We start from the raw sequence: 22,935 nt of genomic DNA, 5'->3' as shown, positions 1-22,935 counted from the left end.
ATAAGAGCAAAAAATTCTGATTGGCTAGTAAAGTTAGTTTGGTTGAGAGTGAAAGCTGTGCTCCTCTCATACCATTGGTAGCCGATCTCATGGACTCGAATATCTACAAGTTTTTTTGGAATGTAGGACTTTTTTTTTGCAGTCAAATGCTGCACGCCGGAGATCTAGCACGGTGCCGGAGAACTTTAAGCCCTGTCATTGTTTTGACTGTCTGAACCAAACGCAACTCACAGTTTTGAATGCTGATGACAGACAGCCGCAGCGGAGAGAAGAGTTTATGCCAACTTTAATTTAATGACTTAAATATTCATCTGTACCTCACATTGAACAGCTTCAGAACACTTGAAATATAGTGCACAAAAACTTTATGGTGCTTTATAATGTTTTGTGCCTTTCGTGGGGCTTAACAATAACTCAAAATAGTATGTGCGCAATATCGGATTTGGATCGGACTCGTCTGACCAATACCCCGATCCGGCAGAAAATTCCAGTATCGGAGCCAATACCGAATATCGGATCGATGCATCCCTATGTACAGTATGAAAAAAAAAAAAAAGGATATTCATTTTGAGATTTGCTAAAGATTATATTTAACAGTGTTAAGTTTTAACAGTGTCAGACAACGCAAAGATATTCTATATAAAAAAAAAATACAGAAATTGCACATAATTAATATTATAAAATGGACAGTTCCAGTTCTTGATTATGCTGAGCAGTGTTCAAAGCGGTTTTAACATAGGTATGTAGGTCTTGGAACACTCCAAATTTAAACAAACTGAACATTTCTATTAATAACTTTACAAGTAACAACAAAGGATCCTAATGAACACATTACAAAAACATTCCACCACTAATGAGAAAGTTGCACATGTTGCACATTGCACATGTGGTCAATCACAGTAAATCTGCTGAAAGGAAGCAGGTGACCTCCACCTGGGCGGAAACACCAGACCTTACCACATCACCACTTTCCCACCATTTAATACTGAAAACTATTCAAATAAAAATAACACTGTTGATGAAGAAAGATGCACAACGGATAGTACATCATCATTACAATGAAAGCACAGATGGTGAAGAAGAGATGGTGAGATGAATCGGATATCCAGGAGCCTGCACGCACACATGTACAAGAATCACCATAGGCATTGATGTGCAAAACAAAGCATCTTACAGGGATAGTTCACCCAAAAATTTAAATTCTATCAGCATTCACTCACCCTCATAACATTCCAAATCTGTATGACTTATTTTCTTCAGCAAAACACAAGAGACATCATTTTGAAGAATGTAGGTAAATAAACTATTTTGGTTACCAGTGACAAAGAAAAAAAAAAAAACAACTGACGGATTTCTCAAAATATCGTCTTTTATGTTCCATGGAAGGAAAGTCAAAGGTTTGAATCGACATAAGGGTAAGAACGTAATGACAGAATTTGAGTTAAGTAAATTATGCCTTTAAATGCCATACAGACACGTACGCACTGACAAAAAGTGGCCTAAAGTCACCCTTTAGACTTGCTGAAAATCAAAAATCAAAGCTTGAGAAAAAAATTCAGCTAGGAACAACAGGCCTTTGAAGCAGCAAGAGAAACATCAAACGTTTCCTACACGCTGCTGTGAAATGTTTAAAACCAGAGTTTTTTCTAGGCCAAGGGACAACTGCCGACCCTACATAAACACTTTGGAAATGCAAGTGGGCGCCTTTTCTTTGTAATGTGGTCCTTTTGCAGGTCATGCAGTGCTGAACACAGAATCATATTGGGTTTTGTGCAAATCAAAGAATTTAGACTGAAAACACAAAATATTAAACCACTGTGCAACTTCTGAACCTATACAGTAAGCCGCATGCAACATGTCTCTTTTATTGGTGCCAGGTTACAAAGAGGATGTTGAGAAAGACGAAGAAATTAAAGATTAGACTAGAAGTTATCAGTTTGGGAACGAAGTCTGTGGTCTGTGGCTAATCTAAACAAACAAAACTTGATGTCTGAGGAAGTGACGATCAATGAGTCTGAACTAGCCAATCAACTGTCAGTGTTTAAAAAATGGTTTCTAAAAGGTGAAAACAAAATTAACCCGACCATATTCATTTACTAACACGCGCTCCATGAGGCTGGTTAATCTCAAGAGTACCATTTGAATCACACACACACACACACACACAAAATGGTCATTCACCCAGCACTGCGCTAGCAGGCTAATTGGCTTTAGGCTTCTTTGAGCAACAAAGAGCGCATGGAATCTGACTTAAACTGGGTTTATAAAGTCTCAGCTTGGTCTGTGTGTTTGTTTAATGTAGGATCAAGAAAAAACAAGCGCTCTGCTTCAAGCTTAACAACAAACAAACAGTGCAAAATGTGCAAGGGGTGACCCAGAGGTCAGGTGACATGATTAAGTCTGTCAGCGAGAATACGACCACAGTTTCACCAGCCAGCTCTCGAAGATTTCTTTGAATGTGTGTTTCAATTTCATTTGTGAGGTGAGGAAAAGGAGGGGTGTGCATTAACACACACACCCACCCCTCCATCTGGTACCGATTACACCACAAAGAAGAGACCTCTGCAATGCCCCACCCTCCCGTGCTCACACAGGAACACATGTATGCACAGTGAGGCAAAACGGAGTGTCCTTTAGTACTAAATTGTTCCACAAGAGCAGTTTAGATGGCTCTCAGGCTTCTCATGTACTTCTCATGACTGAAAGTAACTTATCAATACACAATTTATATTGAACATTTGACAAAAAACATTTTGACTCACAAAAAGTTCCTCCATAGAAACTGAAATAATGCAGTTGTGAAAGGCAATTCTGTATTAACAATAGCTACAGTCAAAACGTTTGATCTTATGACACAACAGTTTGGGATCATGATGATCACACAAACTGTCATTAAAAGATGAATGACTGATGATGTTAATGCCTCCTACTAAAAAACATCATATAGGGGTCAGGTGAACTAATTGCACACTGCTTCCTTAAAGGGATGAAAATGAAAATGTCGTAATTTTTTCTCACTCATATAGTTTCAAACCTGTTTGACCTTTTCTTTTCTTCTACCTCTGGAACACAAAAGATGATATTTTGAAGGGAACCTAACATTGAAGCCGATTCCACTATACTGACAAAAACTTATTTTATGCTCTACAGAAGAAAGTCATTCATGCAGTTTTGGGACAAAATGAGGCTGAATAAATAATTTTCATTTTTGGATGGAGCATCACTTTAAGACTTCAGATTAATTGTTGGGTTGTTTGAACAACGAGTCAATTGCTCTTCCACTACTTTTCCAATGTAAACATGCGCTTGACAGACGTCTTTGACCACTGTGCTTGCACCTTATGTCTTTTGCAGTGACTTGCACATAACATTGCGTTCTAAAAATGTGGCGCTCAAGGTAAAATTACTTTTTTTTAAAAGTTGAACTTTTTCCCCATGCTACTGCTCACATCTCGTTTTTTTTTTTTTTATGTAAAAAAAACGCCAGTCCCACAATGTGTTTTTGTAGGACAGGGTAGTGGAATGGAAAAGAAAAAAAAAACGCTAGGTCTAAAGATGTGATTTTAAAAGTCAAACTTTTTCCTTGATCACTGCATTGTTAGAACGCAGTGTCATGCACGAGGCACTGCAAAAGACCCAAGACGTGAGCACAACAGTCAAACACGGCTGCATGTTTACATAGAAAAACAATGGAAAAGTGACATAATAGACTGCAAACACATTCTGTGTATACGACCCCTAAATATGCAATCTTTGTACACTTCAAACTTATGATCCGGAATCACTGTTACATAAACTACAAACAAAGATAGAAAGCAATATAAAACTGAAGATAACCATCTAGGAACGAGAAACAGTTACGAACAACACTCAAGCTGAACATGACAGTGAAACGGCATGCTTTCTTAAACGAGTGCGGAACAGACAGATGGAGGGAGGACAGGAGAGAGGAGGGGAGGGGCCGAGCTTCAATTTCAGGGGCTTTTTAATTATTCAATGACATGAGCACTGAAACCTAAGAGAAACAAACAGACTGGACGGTGACAATGAACTAACCATGCAGACACACACACATATGTACAAAAACACCACAGAGAAACACACGGTATTGAGTCTCCATGCACTTGGGGCAATGTGTGCATATCTCAAACAAAGACTAGCCGTCCAAACACACATCTAAAGAACCACTTGCTACCCAGGAGAGCACAATGCAATCTTCCCAGAAACGGTCAAATGATCCAATAAGATGGGGGATGCTCTTGGCTGCCTAAACAGGAAACAAGTCATATTTCAGAGCAGTCCACATGCTAACACTAATAAAAACACTTTAAACACCAGTCAGCTGGTTTTTAGATATACTTTTGAGCAATTTGAAAGGATCCCCTCTTCATGATGCAAGCACCCGATACTCTGTATGCCAGAGCTCATCCTTCTGCCCGTTTCAGCTTTGACTGGCAGAGGCTGACCTCTCGGTCACCATGACAATAACTCATTTAGAGCCTGCAGTGATCAGCTCTGTCTCTCCCCAAAGGAAGTTGAGGGGAACAGAGGCCTGAGATGGGGGTTGGTGTGTCCTTCAGGTCACATGGCTAGTCTCGTCTTTCATACACCGCTCGGAATTTAGCTGCTTGGAGCAAAAAGCGTGCAGAAAGCGAGAGTCAGCAGGACAGATTATCAGAATCAGGTTTTATTTGGTACACCAGATACTGAAATTTAAATAGAATTAATCAGATAGACAGATATACAAAAATCAAAATACATAAACAGTCCGATCAGGTGTGCTACACTACCATCACACACTATTCAAGATTTGTGATGTCTCACCAAGGATGCATTCATTTGATCAAAAATTCTGTAAAACTGTAAAACATTACATGTGTTGGCAAGCTTGAATTTTCAGAAGCCATTACTCCAGTCTTCAGTGTCACATGATCCTTTTTTTGTAACAATGTAAAAATCTTTACTCTTCACCTCCAAGTTTACTGTAAAGACAGTAGGCATTTAAAATATACTATACATAATTTCCTTAGTTTTCAGGTGTTGCAACTACAAACAAACTCAAAGGGATGAAGTAGTCTGTCAGCACAGCCAAGCATGTGAGAAAGAGAGAGAGTTCTTCCTGCTTCCTTTTCCTCTGAGGTGGCCACTGTCTGACCTAGTTTTCACAATATACGTCATCCTCAAAACTTTGTGTACACTCAACAAAGTGGCCAAAAGACAGTAGTGGTTAAAGAATATATTGGTTGTATGTTTACTAGTACACTACTGTTCCAAACGTTTAGGGTCTGTATATTTTTTCAGAATACATTATGCTCACAAAGGTTTTTTTTTTTACAAAAATACTGTAATACTGTAAAACAGCAATACTATGAAATATTATTAAAATTCAAAATAACTGATTTCCATTCTCTATTTTAAAATATCATTTATTTCTATGATAGCAAATCAGAATTTTCAGCAGCCATTACTCTTCAGTGTCACATGGTCCTGCAGAAATCATTTTGATAAGAATGCTCAAGAAACATTTATTAGCAATGCTGAAAATAGTTGTGCTGATTACTATTTTTGTGGAAACCTTGATGTCCTTCAGCTGTGGCCACAGAAATCAGCGCACGGACAGTGAAATAAGTTCTATTCGCCTCGTCTTGCGCTGGAATGGCTTAAAATCACTCGAATGTGTAAATTGGCAAGATAAAACACATACAAATGATAAATGTTCACTCTGATGGTTCATTTTTGCAATTAGTCTGTTAATCACATGCGAACCTTGAGGTTCGGTTCGCATGTGGACGCAGCGGATCAACTGCGATCAGTTTCACAACTACTGTGTAATGTAGCGGAAACACTGATATTAATATAGCACTTGCATATTATTGCTCTTTTGTTGGTTTTGATTGCTTCTATTGTCCTCATTTGTAAGTCGCTTTGGATAAAAGTGTCTGCTAAATAAAATGTAAATATAATGTAAATAACAAAACTATATTGAAATTTTAAAACAAACTCCAAATCAAATAAATAAGTAACAAATAAAAGAAATCTCTTCTTATAAAGAAAATAAGGCTTTGTCTGTGCTATTTCCATTTAAAATTAGAGGCAACCACTGCATTTTAATCATGATCCAAACAAAGATGCTGCATACATACAACATGAGCAGTTTTTAATCTAAATTAGATCGCATAATTTCGAAATGTGAAGCAAAAACAGAATGGTCTGACTTCAGTTTTGTGAAACTATACATAAAAATTTCTGCATAAAGCAGAAACAGCAAACGAGCTGAATGAGACGCAGATTCACTCTCTGCCAGCAGGTGGCGCTTTAAGCGTTTCCTTGGTTTCTGCTGTAAACAAAGCAGAGCTGCTCTTATTAACTTTATTATGCTTTATACAGACGCAAGATGAAAATAAAAAGATACCATCTAAACTTTTCTAAAGACAGTAAGTTATCCACAGACATACATTCACATAAACTCCTAACCCTAATTGAATCACGATTTGTTTAGTATCTCAACCGATTTGAATCGTCACACATATGAATTGATTTTCAACCATCGCTACATCCCTACTTTTAATCAATTTACAATGCGTCCATGTTAAATAAAAGTATTGATTTCTTTCAAATAATTTTTTTTACTGACCTTTTAGAAGGATAATGTATATCTTTACTTTTGTGAGAAATAATTAATCTGATCAAATACATGACAGTTGCAGATGCTGCTGTACTGTGCACTTGGGTCAATAACTCAATTTCAATTCAATAGACACAATCAGCAGTTAATATGGTGAAAGGTCTCCGGGGATGCTATTTAAATGCAGAGGTTAGGCACAATTACCAAAAAAGCACCGTGCTTATTCTTCAAACAAATGTACATCATCACTGGAGCGTATAAAGTGCGGTGATCAGTCAAAAGTGGGCGACTTGTTTTATCAACCTACAAAGACTTGTGAAACCCACAACATTTGTTTCTCAGGATTGAAAAAGATTGATGACAAGCAGTAAGTTATAGATTCACTGCACTACTGCAATAGGATTTACTTACACTACAGCAAGCTAACTTTGAGAGAAAATCTAAGTTGAGCAAAGCAAAACAGCAAATAAAAAGCTAAACGGAACATTGCGATCTTTATCAGAAAATGACAATATGGCTCCAATGAGCTCCAGGATAAATTCAGGTTTACTGACAGAGACATCAGCCAGTTTCACAGATATCTGATCTGCTGCAAACAGATCAGGGCTCACGTGTATCTCACCATCATAGTACTGATCTAGTAACAGTTTTTCTCAGTTAATGCCACTGCACTGGATAAGATGCACAGACTAAAAATGAATCCTAGACCTGCAGTCTCAGAAGACACTGAAAGTGATACAGACTGAGATCTTTTTACACTACAGCAGAGTCAGTGCAGCTACCACGCTTGAGGGAATACATGTAATACACGTTACATAAGGTTACATGTACACAAAGACAAACAAAACTCAAATCACCAATACAGCAGAAAATACAAGGCGCAAAGTGTCGAGCAGTGGTAACCTTTGCCCTTGTTAAAGGAAAGCAGTGAAACAACTAAGGAAAATGACTCCCTGGTAGTTTATCAAGGCAAAACAAACTCAATACTACCAGTAACTTTACTCCACAAACAAGGAACTGTACCGCTTATAGGTAGAAAACGACACCACCACTGTATTGCCAGCATTCAGAATGTTCAGTTTATAACTGCAAAAACATGCTCTGCATCAAAGTTCTCCTACTATGATACCCAGAGTGAAGTTCACAAATCTAAATTCACTCAAAATGTGTTTAAACCACATAACGTTACACACACAAACCCCAGAAGATCACTTTAGTTATAGTTCGATCTTTTATTTTATTTTAAATTTAACTGTAAACAAAAATTTAATAACTTGATGTTAAAGACAAATATACGATTCAGATAAATGTTTAAGTTTTTTTTATAATTCACAAATCACTAATAATTATTTTGGCTTTGCAATCTAAGCCTCATAAAGTATGTAAATACATTAAAATGTGCTGTGCAAGTTTTTACAGACCAGGCCTAAAATGCGGCAATCAATTTTGTGCAGTCTCTCTCTATCCACTCAATACTAAAAACTAAGTCGTTTTCCAAGCTTCAGAACAATTTATCAGACAGCTGGAAGTTTCCCATATTCAGCAGTGTGCATGGATGTGATAGCAGAAACAATGGAGTGAAAGTAAATGTTGTATTAACGCATGTTAATCCATTGATTATTCTAATAAATTATTCAGCTGTAGCAGCACCGGCTGGTACCAAAAACAGAGGGTGGGGTGGGTGATTGACATCCTGACGTCAGCACGGGAACGGGACAAAGGCCACATTGGGTCGGACCAGATGCTCGGTCTGCCTATGCAAATGACTCTGAGCGTTTAAATACATCAGCAAAGAACAATGACACGTCTGTAACGAGCCCACAAAAGCCAATGCAAATTCTGCCCATAAAGTATATGAATACATCTCAGTTAAGTTGTCTCTCCATTGTATTCGCAAACACATGAAAACGAAGGCTTGTTGTCAATAACTGGACGTGACATATAATATAGAGTGCTATAATATTAGGTTATTCTCGGACATATTGAGTAAGCACGCACAATTGTGAAGTTAGTGACTAAAACAGAAGACGTGTTTATATGTACGTGACAGAATACCTAAAGAAACATAACAAACAAATAACTAAATGACACTTCTTTGCTCTGCTAAACGATAAATGTACTTCAGTTACAGACATTTCATCTTCGCTTTTAGAAAAGCAAAACAATTCCATAACAGTTTATCTGATAAACTCAAACAATACAATAAAAGGCATAAAAGATGAGCACTTATTTAATAACCACGAAATCAACTTAAAATGATTCCAGGATTAAAGATAACATGATAGCAAGAAGATAACCTACATACAAAATATAACAAAAGATACAAGACTACGAAAAACAAGCCAGACTCAAGTACAATAAACGTTATTTTATAAAACACAAGCACTGTTGTTTATTTTTCTAGTGAATATGAGGTACTCACGGCGGTGCTGGTGTGTTTTTTCCGAGACACGAACAAAGAGCTGCTCCCTTAGCACGGGTTTAGCTTCAACTGCTGTCTGACTGAATAAATGGTCAAAGAAAATAAAACAAACCAGAATTATAACAGAGAGAGAATTAAGGATGAGGATCCTTTAAGGACACGCGAGGCTAACTTGCTAACAAAGGCAGGTGTTGAGATTTCCCCTCAAAAGTCAAACAAAAATAATCTCTCTGCCGTTAAACGTGACGTGATCTCAGTCAGTCTCGGGCTCGGAAGAAATATTCAGGGTCGAAACTAACAAGAATGCCAGTTAAATGGTGCTGTCCGCCGGCTGCTTCTAGAGAGACTGTAAACAGACAGACGGTGGTGTTTTGTGTTGTAGTGGCTAGAGACTCGATGAGCGGAGAAAAACCCTGCCGCGTCACTGATCGGGTGAAGAGCATTCTGGGTAACGTAGTTCTCATCTCTGAGCGAGTCAGAAGTCGCAAATGTTACTGAGTTAGGGTCAAGCTCAGAGAATCAAGAGAATCAAGGTCACACATGTATCTTTGCAGCAAATCTCATATCTGAGCTGCAGACACGCCCACAGAAAACAATAACTGCTTTGATTGCCATATTCAAGAGATGCAGAGGCAGACAGTAACTAAGTAGCCTACATTTACTTGAGTATTGTACTTAAGTACACTTTTCGAGTATCTGTACTTAAGTATATTTTTTCTGGAAACTTATGACTTTAATTTCACTACATTTGAAAGACAAATATTGTACTTTTCACTCCACTACATTTCTAGCAGCTTTAAAAGTCAGTGGGTGATTTTTTTTTCTTCTCTAAAACGGTTAAAACGACAGTTTATCAGTAATCGTTCTTGTAGGGCTACATTAAGTGATTTCCCAGCATTTTGTGAACACTGACCAGTTGCAAATGTGATATTTATTTACAACAATTCAATAAGAAGTTAATATTGTGGTATATATTAGACACAATATTGTCTGATTTTGCTAAATTGTGTAAACAAAAAATATTACCTAAAGCCACAGAAGAACTGTTGTGCGTCTCCTAATAAAACACAGTAGGTGTTGGACTTGAAGCAGCACTGCACAGACCCGTTCTGTGTGTGACATCAAAGAACCGCGAGAGTGATTAGACAGCGTTTTTTATTTTTGTTTTGATGTCAAATTAGTCTTGCTGTTTTGTTTTTTTGTTAAAGCAGTGTTGCTGTTGTAAAGTTATACAGCTACAGTTGTGTTGCTGGGTTTTAAAGCAGGTTTGATTTTTTTTCTTCCTTAAAAATTTGTATTTACTGTCCACTCTGTTTAAATGTGGATGAATAGCTACACATAGATGTGTGCACACACTGTCAGAGCTGTGTGAGATCACTACCATCCTGCTTTTGTGGGGGTTGGTAGGGGTTTTTGTTTTGGGGGGTTTTTCCCATAGGTTTTTAACATTCTAAAAGCTCTTTATTCCAAAGATACTACAAGCTAGTCGGTGTATTCAGTAGCTGTAATGTATTGTAAGTTGCTTCAGAGGTATTGCAAGTATTACGTACAATAATAAAACAGTGCATTGACATAAAAAAGGAAATTTACTTTTGGTACTTAAGTACTTTTAAAAGCAAGTACTTCTGTACTTTTACTTAAGTAAAAATCTGTCTTTTACTTGTAATGGAGTAATATTTGACCAGCAGTATCTGTACTTTCACTCAAGTAATAGAGTTGTGTACTTTGTCCGCTTCTGAAGAGATGTCTGTACAACAGTTCAAAGGAGTAAGGCCCTTATTAGATATTATTCATTAAACACAAGCAGGCTATTAATCTCTCTGTAAATATGATATATATATATATAGAGAGAGAGAGAGAGAGAGATCTATTTTTTATTATTTATAATGGATTTTCAGGAAAACAATAATTGCTCTGCTTGTGTGTCATGAATGAGGACTAGTGTATTTTTATTAGGCTACCTAATTTCTAATTTCTGTATTTGAATGTAGCATTGAATGTTGTTGTTGTTATTATTATTATTTATTGTCATGTTTATTTATTATACATTCATTTTTATTTGTATGATTGTTATATAGCCGATTTGAAATCTGAACTGAGAGCTGCTTGCCTTTCATTAACTTGTCATTAAAGGCATTTGTGTGGTTTTCGTGTTTTTTGTTTTGTTTTTTGATTAATCTGTTTATTAAACTTTTACAATAACAATAGGATACAAATACAAGAAAATAGCGAAAAATATTTTTCCTGACCCACCCATAAAACAAAACACAAACTCAAAACACAAATGAAAAAAAAACACAAATTCTTTGCCACTTTGCAAAGAAAATAAAAATAATGACATTTATTCAACAATTCATCTCCTCTCTGTCTCTCTGTGTCAGCGTAGCACGTTTATCTTGAGAAGTACTACCAGCATTTTCAGAAAAGAAGACAATGAATGGGTCCCAGGTCTTTGAAAATATACCACTCTTCGTGTCCTGTTTTCTGACACAACAGGCCAAATGAAACACGACTCTGCAATTAAAGACTGTAACAAGAACAAGTCTATTTTCTATGAGTAATACTGAAGAATGTTATGGTATTGTTCTTTTAGGGGTTATGAATGCATGATGATGCCTCATCATTAACCATCCTGAATCTGATTAAGATTAATGTCAGGCCCAGTCAAGTTTATTGCCTTTGGAAGAGTAAAAAACAGAAAAGAGGTCATGTAGACAAAATAAACATTATATAGAAGATAACATCACAAACCTGTCCCAGATGATGGAGGTATCCAGAGACATCAGTAGATCTGATTATTTTGAGTGCAATGACGCTACACAGCCACAGTACGTTTATTATAGACAGTTCTGATAAATTAAATCCCACAACTTATGTGATTGCACTGAGAAAAAAATTGATGCTCAGATTCTTCCTTGTTATTCTGAGTGTAGTAAAAGTTCTCTCTCTTTCAAAAAACATTTAGTTCTTGAGCATGTTTCCAAGAGATAGATGTCATATCACCTGCTTATATAAACCTAAAAGCAATCAGATCATCTCTCTTTCACCCACTCCTTTATGATATGGGACTTTCCTTGCGCTTAAAAGAAAAAAACATTATGACTAGTCCTGGTCTAGATAATATGTTCAGTAGAGAGATGATTTGAGATGATCCGTGCCATGTAACTCAACACAGTGTTTGGGAAAAGGTTCCCAGTAAAGGCTGATTTGTTCAGGCATGATCTGGTAATATCCGTCAACTCCAGCCCAAGCCTGCTCATAGCTCATAGCAATGTTGTGAAAACAGTGTAGTCATGTGTTGAAATACATCATTTTATCACGATCCAAAAACAATGTAAGCCAGGTGGCTCAACAAAATAACGAGCACACGTTTCATATCCATTTGTAGAAACTATCAGAGATCAGCATGGTTAGTCAGCACACACAGACATGTGCATGCACACATATCACATAAAGCTATATACACCTATATATTTCTACAGTTCACACCTATATGACACACTCTCGCTCTCTCCCTCTCTTTCTCTCTCTCTCTCTCTCATGCTGAAACCAATTTGTTTTTGCACTGCTTTTTAATTATTTTTTAATGTAAACACACTTAACACAAATGTTTTTTTTACTGTTTAGTGCAAGACCTCCTTGTCTGTGTTCTCTCCTCTCCATTGTCTCTCGTATTTTTAATGTGCAAAACCCATTCTGAAACGCAAATGTCTAGTTAAAATAACTTTTATAATCATGGGCCGGTTGCATAAGACTAGTCTTAAAAGTTAGTCAGCTAGTTTTTTCTTTAAGACTGGTCATATTTTTTTTAAATTTGTTACATAAAAATGTAGATTAGTAAGTTGAATCCAGAAAATAAGACTGATTACCCCTTAGCTGACTGGTAGCTGGTCAGACTAGTTCTAAAGACTATAGAATACCCAAGAGATGTCACTCGTATTGTTTTGAATGGGGAAAAATGCAACTCTTAATATGGCCGCTCAGCGCTTTTTATAACGCTATTTGAGCAAAAGAAACTACATTTATGACACAGTTGTTGTCCGATTTCATTGGTGATTTCAAATATGAAATTTAATCGTAAGCTTAGTGAACAGTTTTGGAGAATTTGATGTTTCCCCATTCAAAGAGATAGGAGCTGCACTTGGATGCCCGAGAGGCGTTTCAAAGATGGCCACCGAGTGACATGACTTGTCATAAAGAGACTTTGGTTCTAGTTAATACACTGTCTAACATAGAGGCTAAGTTTATGCAACTGGCTCCATATTTCTACACCTTTCGTGTTTTCCACTCTACTGCCCTACATTTTAAACACAAAAGGCATTCCATGTGAACGGCCCCTTTAAAAGCTTTGTCTACAGCACTGTACTAATCATGTATTCGATGGCATAGCCTACGCTTTAAGCTGTTTTACAGGACTTTTCATTGTCTGAGTCCCTGCCTCCTCGTGATGGTATAACTACACATTTTAAATGACTCCAAAGGCCGTTGTTTTATCTGAATGGTGATTTGAGAGCCCATTTTAAGTGTTGCCCTGATAAGATTCAAAACATAAGAGCTGTGTTGTGAAGTGAGCTGAGGAGAAACATGACAGTTTGACAGCAGCATGTGATAAAATCACAACACTGGGGCTCAACCAAATATTACATATAGCCTACCAACTTCCCCCAGTTTGGGGGCTGGTGTTCATATTGTTGTCCCGGCATGGTGACTGTAACTATGTATGAAAATACATATGCAGAATGTTTAGAACATGGAGATACAAACCTGAAGAATCATGTGCACAGGAGTCAAGATATTTTTTAATTTTCAAAATCACCTGCATTGAGCTGTATTTCAAATTGGCAGCATAAAAGTACTTAAAATCAACATAAAGTGCAAATTAATATCTAGCTCTTTCTCAGATATATTTATCAGAATAATGATGAGCTGCAGTAAATTCTCTCTCAGAGGTAATTTCTCTCTAAATCCAAACCTGCCCTAACACAGCAGTGAGACACTGGCAAAAAAATCTATTTATAGACTTTGATTTCACTGGGTGAATTGCTGGTGATGTCATCTAGTCACTTAGACACTGTATCTCTTCTTGATATAACTACTCCACTCCTGTATTTCAATGAAAAGTTGCATCAATTCTCATCAAAATGATAACATGATTTTGGTGTGAAGGAAGTGATGTTTATTAAACCAGAATACTGGATAACCCAATGTTTACTGTGGCTTTGTGAACTTTTCTCAAACTTAAAAGCCAAACAAGAACACTTTTCTTAGAAATAAAATCCAGAATAATCTTTTTTTTTTTTATCAGCTGACTTCCAGTAATGGATTGCCTGTATTGTTCGAGCAACTATGATTCCTGATCATATAACCTGGGTGTGGTGTTTGATTTCCTGTAATAAGTGATGCTTGATACGGGAGGATGGGCATCTTTCCAGTCGTTCCTAGAACTGAAGAATACAGAGTAAAGTTTTAGCTTATTCTTAGAAGAGTCTTCGGTTCCTGACAGTGGAATGAGACAATTCAGTAGAAATGAGCAATTTCACAACATAATTTACTTAGCATAATTTACATTAAATTAACAATCCTCATTTGTTATCAAGGTAACACTATCTTCAGAACCTGTTGCATAAGAGATGGAAGTTGACACTGACAAACAGTGTGATGTTCAACACTTCAGACAACTACGTTAACATTACATCAGCAGCCTGGGTAGTAAACTGACGTGATGTATGACTGCCTGACCTTTCTTTCAAAGCCAGCGATATTCACATCAGTAGATATCAGATAAGATTAAGAGATTAAGAACAGAAGTCTCTCAGTTGAATCTCACTGCGATTATGTGCCTTGATCATTGTAGTACCCTTGCTGTCTATGGAGGGTCAGAAAGCTCTCGGATTTCATCAAAAATATCTTAATTTGTGAAGATGAATGAAGGTCTTACTGGTCTGGAACGACATGAGAGTTAATGACAGTGTGCAGAAACAGAATTTTCATTTTTGGGTGAACTATCCCTTTAAATTTATGAGTGATCTTGAGAAGCTTTTGAAGCCAGTAGAGATTTGAAAATCAGATACTGAAATGTGATAATGGGCTGGTAATGAATGAGGATGGTGAAGAAATGTACAAGCTGAAAGAGCAAGTGGTGGGTTTTGATAAACATTGTTGAATAATACAAAAACAGTCAATATACAAATATGAAGATCTTATTAAAAAGGTTTATTGTTGAAAAAGATGTCATTAATTCCATTAAGATCATTTTACACCAAGAGCACATCAATGTGCATATATATGAGGGCTTTATTATATGCAACAATCAAGAGGTAGCAAATAATGGTCTTGTGTGTGTATAAAGGTGACACGATGACCTTTCAAAATGGCACAGTACTTTACAAACCTTTGCCAAACATTTGTCTCTAAGCCTCAACCGGAGCCAGACACAAAAAAAAATCTAGAACCAACAAAGCTCTAGTCCTAAAATCAACTGTCAGCCTATGTTCTATCAAAACATAGCATGAAATTCCAGTGTAGGCGTCATTATTACTACAATGAAAAGCCTGTTTCATAATTCTTAAATATTTGCAGAACTTTCAAATAGCAGCATTTTCCGGTTTAATTTTTCATTTACATGAAAAAACTAGCGTTCAGTTTGTGAACGTTTCGAACTGTTCAAAGTACAGATATCGGATATAATGTCAACCAAATTGAAAGGTAGTTTTAAACAAACTAGCAATTGCTTAGTAACATGCAAAGTCTTTCGACTGAGTTAAGCAGGGCCTAGATTAATTCAGTCTGACTGTGGTGTAGAGACTTCAGAGAATTTAAACCAAACCAGAACCTGGAGCTGGTCAGTGAAGGTAAAGGTAGAAATCAAGTGTCCTAATGTTGAACTTCAAGATTCAAGGAGAAGAAAATATGAAAGCATGATAAATTTGCTGACATTTAAGAAGGACAGTGAAACACACATAAGATTTATACCCCAAACCAATAAGCAATTAGGATCTATTTAAAATATTCTACGCATTCATCAAATATTGCACGCTAAAATGTTCATCAAACTATTTTCACTAGTCCAAGTAACTCAGCATATGGCTTGCATTGTAATGCAGTTTGTGCTGCTGTCTTTCAAATACAATATATATTAAAACACAGGACTAAACTTGCAGGTTTAACTTTGGCCTGCTATGTGCTCAAATGTAAACATTGCAGTTCTTCCTTCAGTTTCTTTATGGCACTTGAAGGATTATTAATACCCAGACTGCTCATCTAAAAACATTTACCATAAAAAAAAAGAACAAGCAGCAGTTTGGAAAACAAAACACTCCTATGCAAGGGTGAACTGTGCCCAGTTAAGTAATGCTTGCTAAGCAGTGCTCTTTCTGTTCAGGATGACGGAGTACAAGGGTGGGCAACATTAGGTTTCTCTAAAGCAAATTAGGTATCTGGTTGTACCCAGTCTAAGGTTTACTGGCACAGACAAGGCATATGGAACATGCACTAAAAAACCTAGTCTGTGAATCTGAATTCAGGATGCATTACATAAACCACGAGGGTATGGAAAGTTCCAACAGTTGGCTTCAACACTTGCTTTCTTCTTTGATGGATTTTTTTAAATAATTGAAGCCCATTTGAAACTCATGATGAGTGTTATGTGTCACATTGTCAGTAAACTGTTTGTTGAATAGATCTCTTAGCTGGTTGAGGGATGCCCTGAGTTTCACGCTGATGGTCCTTGGGAGGCCAGTTTTGGGTGAATGGCATGTTAAAGGAGAGAGAGGCTCAGATTGGCAAATCCATGTGTCAGTCATCTTTTGGCCTCGCCGGTCACCACTATACCCAATCTGAAGCACCTTTTCTCGGCAGAGCCTCTCACGTTCTCAGCTTGAGAATGACTGTTGCCAGCATAAGGAAGAATGTGTTCCAGCCCAGAGTGACTGCAAAACCTCGCCAGACCATCATATGGGACAGACCCCAACCTGAATGTGAAATAAGAGAATCGTAAGAGGATCAGTACCAGAACATGAAGATCAATGTATATTTAAGGAAACTGTTCAATGTTAAATTCTTAAATTTGTGAAAGCCTCATGAACCATCTGATTGAATCGATTCACTAGAATGAATCAAACTTTTCAACACTACATACACATGATAGAGGGGAGAATTTAGGACAGCTGTTAACCTAACTTTATGTGGATAGTTAAAAATCTGGTTCTACAAGACTATTTTTAAACAGTCAAAGATAAATTGAGGAAGACAATAATTAATCTGAACAGTATGTACAGATTCCTCCCAGAGCAGTGTTAGTTTAATATTATTCATAAACTATTATAGTATTTATTAATGTTTTAAATTAGCTTTTATTTTTATATTTTGTAGGTTATTTTAGCAATTTTTGTACTTGCATTTAAACTTTGGCTACTTTATTTTACTTAGTTGTCTTAGGCAACAATTCTAATTTTCATTTACATTTTGTAAGTTTAAGTTTTCAGTTTAAGTCATCAAACATTTATGTTTTATTTCAGCTTTATATCAATTAACACATTTTTAAAATAGGTTTAGTTAACAATAACGCCGCCCCATAGCGATGTCATTGTGGTGTCATGATCAAAAACCAAAGGGCTCAGGTAGATTATTGAAGGGGAAAACCAGGTTTGTGTAAAGTCTGTACGTTTCCAGTCACATGACCAGTCTCAGCTCTGATCTAGCCTGTACAGTGTCAGCAGTCAATTAACTCTAATATGTTTGAAATTGAACTTTGACTGTGTGTTGTACTCTGAGCCTCTCTGTCTAACTAACCGGTTCCCGTTCGTGAGCAACGCTGGCAGGTAAACAACAGGGAAGCTGTGTATTTAATTTAGGAATTGAGGCAGACACTCCTCCTGCTCCGTGAATAATTGAGAGAGAAGAGTGTCAGGTGTCACGAAGTCTGCTGTAACTCAAGATATATGTATCAGAGGGAAAATGTTAGTTGAGTGGGATTTCAGAGAGAATTGTTCTGTGTGTGTCGGCTGAACACATCACACAAGAGATGTTACATATCTGATGTGTGTGTATCAAATAAAAAAAATACTAATTTACTTAAATATATTTATATTTCTAATAAAGTATAATATTTATTATTATTATAATATACTATAAATAAAATATTTATATAATAAGTTTATTGGTACCGGTGCTATATTAAATGTGTGCGTTTGCATGAGTGCACATACTCTACCTCTGTACATGATGCAGCGCAGGGCTTCAGATGCGTAGGTCTGGGGCAGGACTAGACTCAAATAACGCAGAGGATACGGGATACACTCAACCGGCCAGATAACACCTACAGGAGGTAATTTCATAATGTAAAACTTTACACTGTAACATCATCTACGTTTGTATAATTTTTAGTAGTTACTAGTGTGTTTATGTTGCTTGAGCAGGCCATAAATGACAATTGACAAATTAGAAGGTGCGTTTTAATGTGAATTATGACCGGTAGGTGGGGTCAAGACCTCACTAAGGAGAATTTCCTTCCATTTCTTTACAATAATCATCTATATTTCCTTTCCATTTTTATCTCATCAATCAATCATCATTCACTCTGTTTATTCCACTCCACTATCAATCCACGATTTTACTCACTGTGGAATCACATCCATTAATCCACTGGACACACCCAGATAGTATAGCCCTAATATAGCTCTTATTATATTTTCTGGACTGCACCATTTTGGGGAGGAGGGAGAAATGACAGACAATCTTAACATAGAGGGCTGTATCAATACAAAAGTGTGAGGTTTAAGGGTAACTTAAATATAAATAATAGCATGTAAAATAAGCCACAGTGCAACCTTATCCTAATAAAAAAATTTTAACATCTGTGAGATCAAACAGTGTACCGCTAATGATGAGGTTGGGGTAGAAGATTCCAAGAGCCGCCTGATTGGCCGACTGCTCGTCATCGATAGCAGAGGAAATGACCAGTCCAAAGGAGATTCCTGTCACTCCCTGCAGCACAATCAGTGAGATCACTAAAGCCAGAGAGCCTTCATTAGGAATCTGCAATAGAGAGAGAGACATGAAAAATATGGTGATAATGATAAAAATATTATGAAAGAAGCTATTCCAGTTCACAACATCCATATGAATCACACAGGGTATGAGGACACTTTCAGATATGAAATAATATATGTAAATATAAAATATATGTGATCCTGCTTAATGTTTTTATGTGCATTAGATATACACGTGAATTTATTATATTTTGTCATCATACTCTAAACGCACCCTTAAATGTAGAGCTAATTTACTATTGTATAAACTGAATAAAATACACGTGAGGAAAAAGTACTCAAGAAGTACAGAATGACTACTGGGTAAATTTCCCTCTCCACTTCCTGTGAAGTGCTATTTTAGTCCCTGTGCTGTTCTTCAATTCGCACCCCTGATATAAAGTGTCAAATATACCATTTTAACATTATGTTGCAAAAACAATACATGTGTGTAATATTTAACAATAGGTTGTTCTTAAACAGTGATTCAAACCTATAGTGTCTGAACATACCGGCATGACACAGACATCATAAGCGAGTGTGAAGAGTATTTTGTGTGAAGCTCACAGCTCTTATTGGCTGATTACACAGAACATGTAAGTCAGTTCAGCATCTTTACTGCTAGAGTTACACAACAGTAATAGACTCGCTAATATACAGCAGGGTTTGTTACCAAAGCAATCCCTTTGTTGCCACGGTGGTCAAGCACAAATCACTAGACACAAAGCAAGGAATTATTTATGAATAAATTAACTTGCATGGCTCAGTCCCAGGGCTGTTTCTAAAATTCACAACAACAGCCCTGCTCAGTCTTGACATGCTTAAAGGGATAGTTCACCCAAAAATAAACATTTGATTAATTACTCACCCTCATGTTGTTCAAAACCCCTAAGACCCATGAGACGTAAGACCTTCGTAAGACATGTTCAGAACACAAATTAAGATATTTTTGATGAAATCAGAGAGCTTTCTGACCCTGCAGACAGCAACCCACCTACCACATTGAAGGCCCAGAAAGGTACTAAGGACACTGTTAAAATAGACCATGTGACATCAGTGGTTCAACCTTAATTTTATGAAGCTACAAGAATATTTGTAAAGAGAACATGTGCAAAGAGAACAAAAATAACAACTTTATTCACGAGAGTACCACGACACATGTGTGTGCATTCCTGCGCTTGTAAACAAGGCCAGCTTCTGCATCTGCAGCATCACATGCATCTGTCATGGTACTTACTACATTGTCCTTACTACGCTTCTGGGCCTTGAATGTGTCAGTTGCGTTGCTGTCTATGGAGCGTCAGAAAGCTCTCGGATTTCATCAAAAATATCTTAATTTGTGTTTCGAAGAAGAATGAAGGTCTTGCAGGTTTGGAACGACATGAGCGTGAGTAATTAATCACAGAATTTTTTATTTTTGTATGAAATACTATCTTTTACGGGATAGTTCACCCAAAAACGAACATTGTCATCATTTACTCACCTTTAAGTTGTTCCAAACCTGTATGAATTTCTTTCTTCAGTTCTTTAATTGTAATAATACTTCATGATAGTACTTTTTTCCCCGTATTGTTGATAAAATAAATACAGCCTTCAGAGACATCTTTCAAAAACTTGCATTGTAAATGATGATGCAAATTCAGTCATGTGACATATTGTACCAATAGATATCTATGTTTATACAAGTATTGTGCCTGTAATGTGCAATTCACTTTCACACTATTGCTACAGATGTGTTACTTTGTACACTCATCACAGTCCTGCAAAAATGACAGAAAATTTACTTGCGATCGCTGTTTGCAGCAAAACATGAGGGGAGTTGCACTTTAGATCAGACATACAATCGTAAGTGAGTGCAACCTGGATGCGTCAGTGAATGGTGAGATATTTTCCTAAATGAAATTATCCTGTCTGAAGAACTGCACGAAAACGTATCATGTCTGTTCTATATGTATCTTATGTAAAGCGAATTTAACGTTTTCTGACGTTTCAGTGTGGATGAGAAACTTTTGGAAAACGCTTGAAAACGTTAGTGTGGATGGAGACATATATGTAAAGTATTATTGAGAGATGAACACACAGCTGACAAACACACATCTATCTCTATCTCTCTATCTCTCTCTCTCTCTCACACACACACACACACACACACACACACTCACTTTGAAGACCAGCAGGATGAAGATCAGCAGAAGGATGATCTGAACACTGATAACAAACAGCTGTGAGAAGAGGTGTGCCAGCATGGTCTCCAGAGAACTTACACCTTTAGAGGAACACACACAAAGAAACATATATTCACATTCATCTATGAAATGCTTACCAGGTGTGCTTAAAACTGTATGCTGCTCATGTTTTTAGGTGCTGGGTGATCAGCTCCCCCTATTGGTAAATCTCTAAAACTGCTTGTTCGTTAAGTCTTGATGAAAAGTAAGGGTTGAATTCAATAAATGTGCCCACTTATTCTAATCTAAAAGTTTAGAGCTAAACATTATTTGTATAAATAGGCATCATTTCTCATACTGCAGGACAGTTCTAAGTTTTGGGTTGTGAATGAGACCGCTATCATTCACCTGGTTTGTGGGTGGTAAGGAAACAAGACAGGATTTTATGCTGAAATACTCCATTCAAAAGTGCCACAATTCTTTAGTGAATTTATTCCTAAGTCAAATGATGGCCATCTGGTTGATGTGAGCTGTCTCACCTGCCACCCAGCACCTGTCCAGCAGCCCCTCCTTTCTCTCTAACACAAAGGACAGAGCGGTCAACCCCACTGCCAGGTAAAATGTGATGCTGAAAAGAGAATGAAAAGAAGAGATAAATGATATTGGAAAGAGGTCCATCATGATGCAGTAGCATTATCCGACAGTGTAGTAATACTTTTGAATGGCTGTAAGTGTGTGTGTGTATGTGTATTAATGTTGCGATTTCTATAATTAATGGCATACATGTGAATGTACTGCATGTGTGTTTACCTCAAAACAGCTCCTGGTGTCACAAAAGTTGTGAAATCAGTGTTCTTATTGCCATATATAGGTTCTTCAAACTATGAAACCACATGAAACAAGAAATAAGGAGGGTATTTTAAGAAAGGAAGAATAAAGCAAGATATAAAGAAAAATAAGACATTTGAGAGGAAAAAAATGGGATAAAAGAGAAAAAGACAAATACACAAAGAATATTGAGAACAAAGGTGTATGACTCATTCGAGCTTTGAAATTCCCCATTGATTAAGAACATCAGTGCTCTGTACTCACTTTTACAGGGAAGGCAACCATGTATGACAAACTCCCCAGCTTCGTCTCGATAAAAGCCTTTTGAAAGATCAGAATAAGACAAGGAAAAACAGTTTCTTGTGTTCAAAGGATGGGAAAAAAGCTTTAAAACTAACCTCAAAGGCCTCATGGAGTTTTTTCTGCAGCATCAGGGCAATTTGTCGGTCTGAAATGTTGATGAGTACGAATGTTATACTGAAATATAGTTTAATTGCTTATCTAACCACATAATATATGTAATAAAAAAATCTAAATTGATTAATTATAAACGTAAAATAAAAGCTACTAATGGTCTCAGACATTTGAATCCCACTTAATTTCCAAAGATTCATGCAAAATGAACTGCAAATCAGTTCAGAAATTCAATTCAGCCACAGCCATAAAGGCCGTCAAGACTTAAAGGGCACCCTCTTGTGGCAGCAATATGAGGTCAAGTGAAATCAAAAGCTAAGTAATATTGATTGGACTAAAAATGAATAAAACTCACTGGTCAGATCCAGCCAAACATGTACTGATCCTCCTTCAACCACATCTCTGGAGACCCTGGGCTGCAGCATCCTGCACACACAAGCCCACAAACAAATA

The 22,935-nt window shown here is 36.9% G+C and overlaps 2 protein-coding genes across 3 annotated transcripts in view; both read right to left on the bottom strand.

The window, feature by feature from the left end:
• The window catches only part of LOC306886267 (E3 ubiquitin-protein ligase pellino homolog 1), a 31,391-nt gene extending 21,931 nt beyond the window's left edge, over positions 1–9,460 (bottom strand). The window contains exon 1 of the mRNA XM_079443232.1: positions 9,048–9,460. The gene's annotated coding sequence lies outside the window, so the exon portion shown is untranslated. The remainder of the gene's footprint in view (positions 1–9,047) is intronic.
• Positions 9,461–15,240: 5,780 nt separating this feature from the next.
• Positions 15,241–22,935, bottom strand: part of LOC306886378 (ABC transporter G family member 23-like) — a 22,809-nt gene continuing 15,114 nt past the window's right edge. For both annotated transcript variants that reach the window (XM_079443428.1, XM_079443429.1), the window contains exons 12-20: positions 22,838–22,908; positions 22,467–22,516; positions 22,333–22,389; positions 22,051–22,121; positions 21,780–21,868; positions 21,238–21,341; positions 18,923–19,082; positions 18,259–18,363; positions 15,241–17,017 (exon numbers count right to left, since the gene is read on the bottom strand). In XM_079443428.1, coding sequence (XP_079299554.1) covers positions 16,911–17,017; positions 18,259–18,363; positions 18,923–19,082; positions 21,238–21,341; positions 21,780–21,868; positions 22,051–22,121; positions 22,333–22,389; positions 22,467–22,516; positions 22,838–22,908 — 814 coding nt within the window. In that variant the 3' untranslated portion in view covers positions 15,241–16,910. The remainder of the gene's footprint in view (positions 17,018–18,258; positions 18,364–18,922; positions 19,083–21,237; positions 21,342–21,779; positions 21,869–22,050; positions 22,122–22,332; positions 22,390–22,466; positions 22,517–22,837; positions 22,909–22,935) is intronic.

The sequence above is a fragment of the Barbus barbus genome (genome assembly GCF_936440315.1).
Source record: "Barbus barbus genome assembly, chromosome: 20".
NCBI lineage: Eukaryota > Metazoa > Chordata > Actinopteri > Cypriniformes > Cyprinidae > Barbus > Barbus barbus.
Note: the sequence above shows the minus strand (reverse complement) of the source record. Positions and strands in the feature narration are given on the sequence as shown.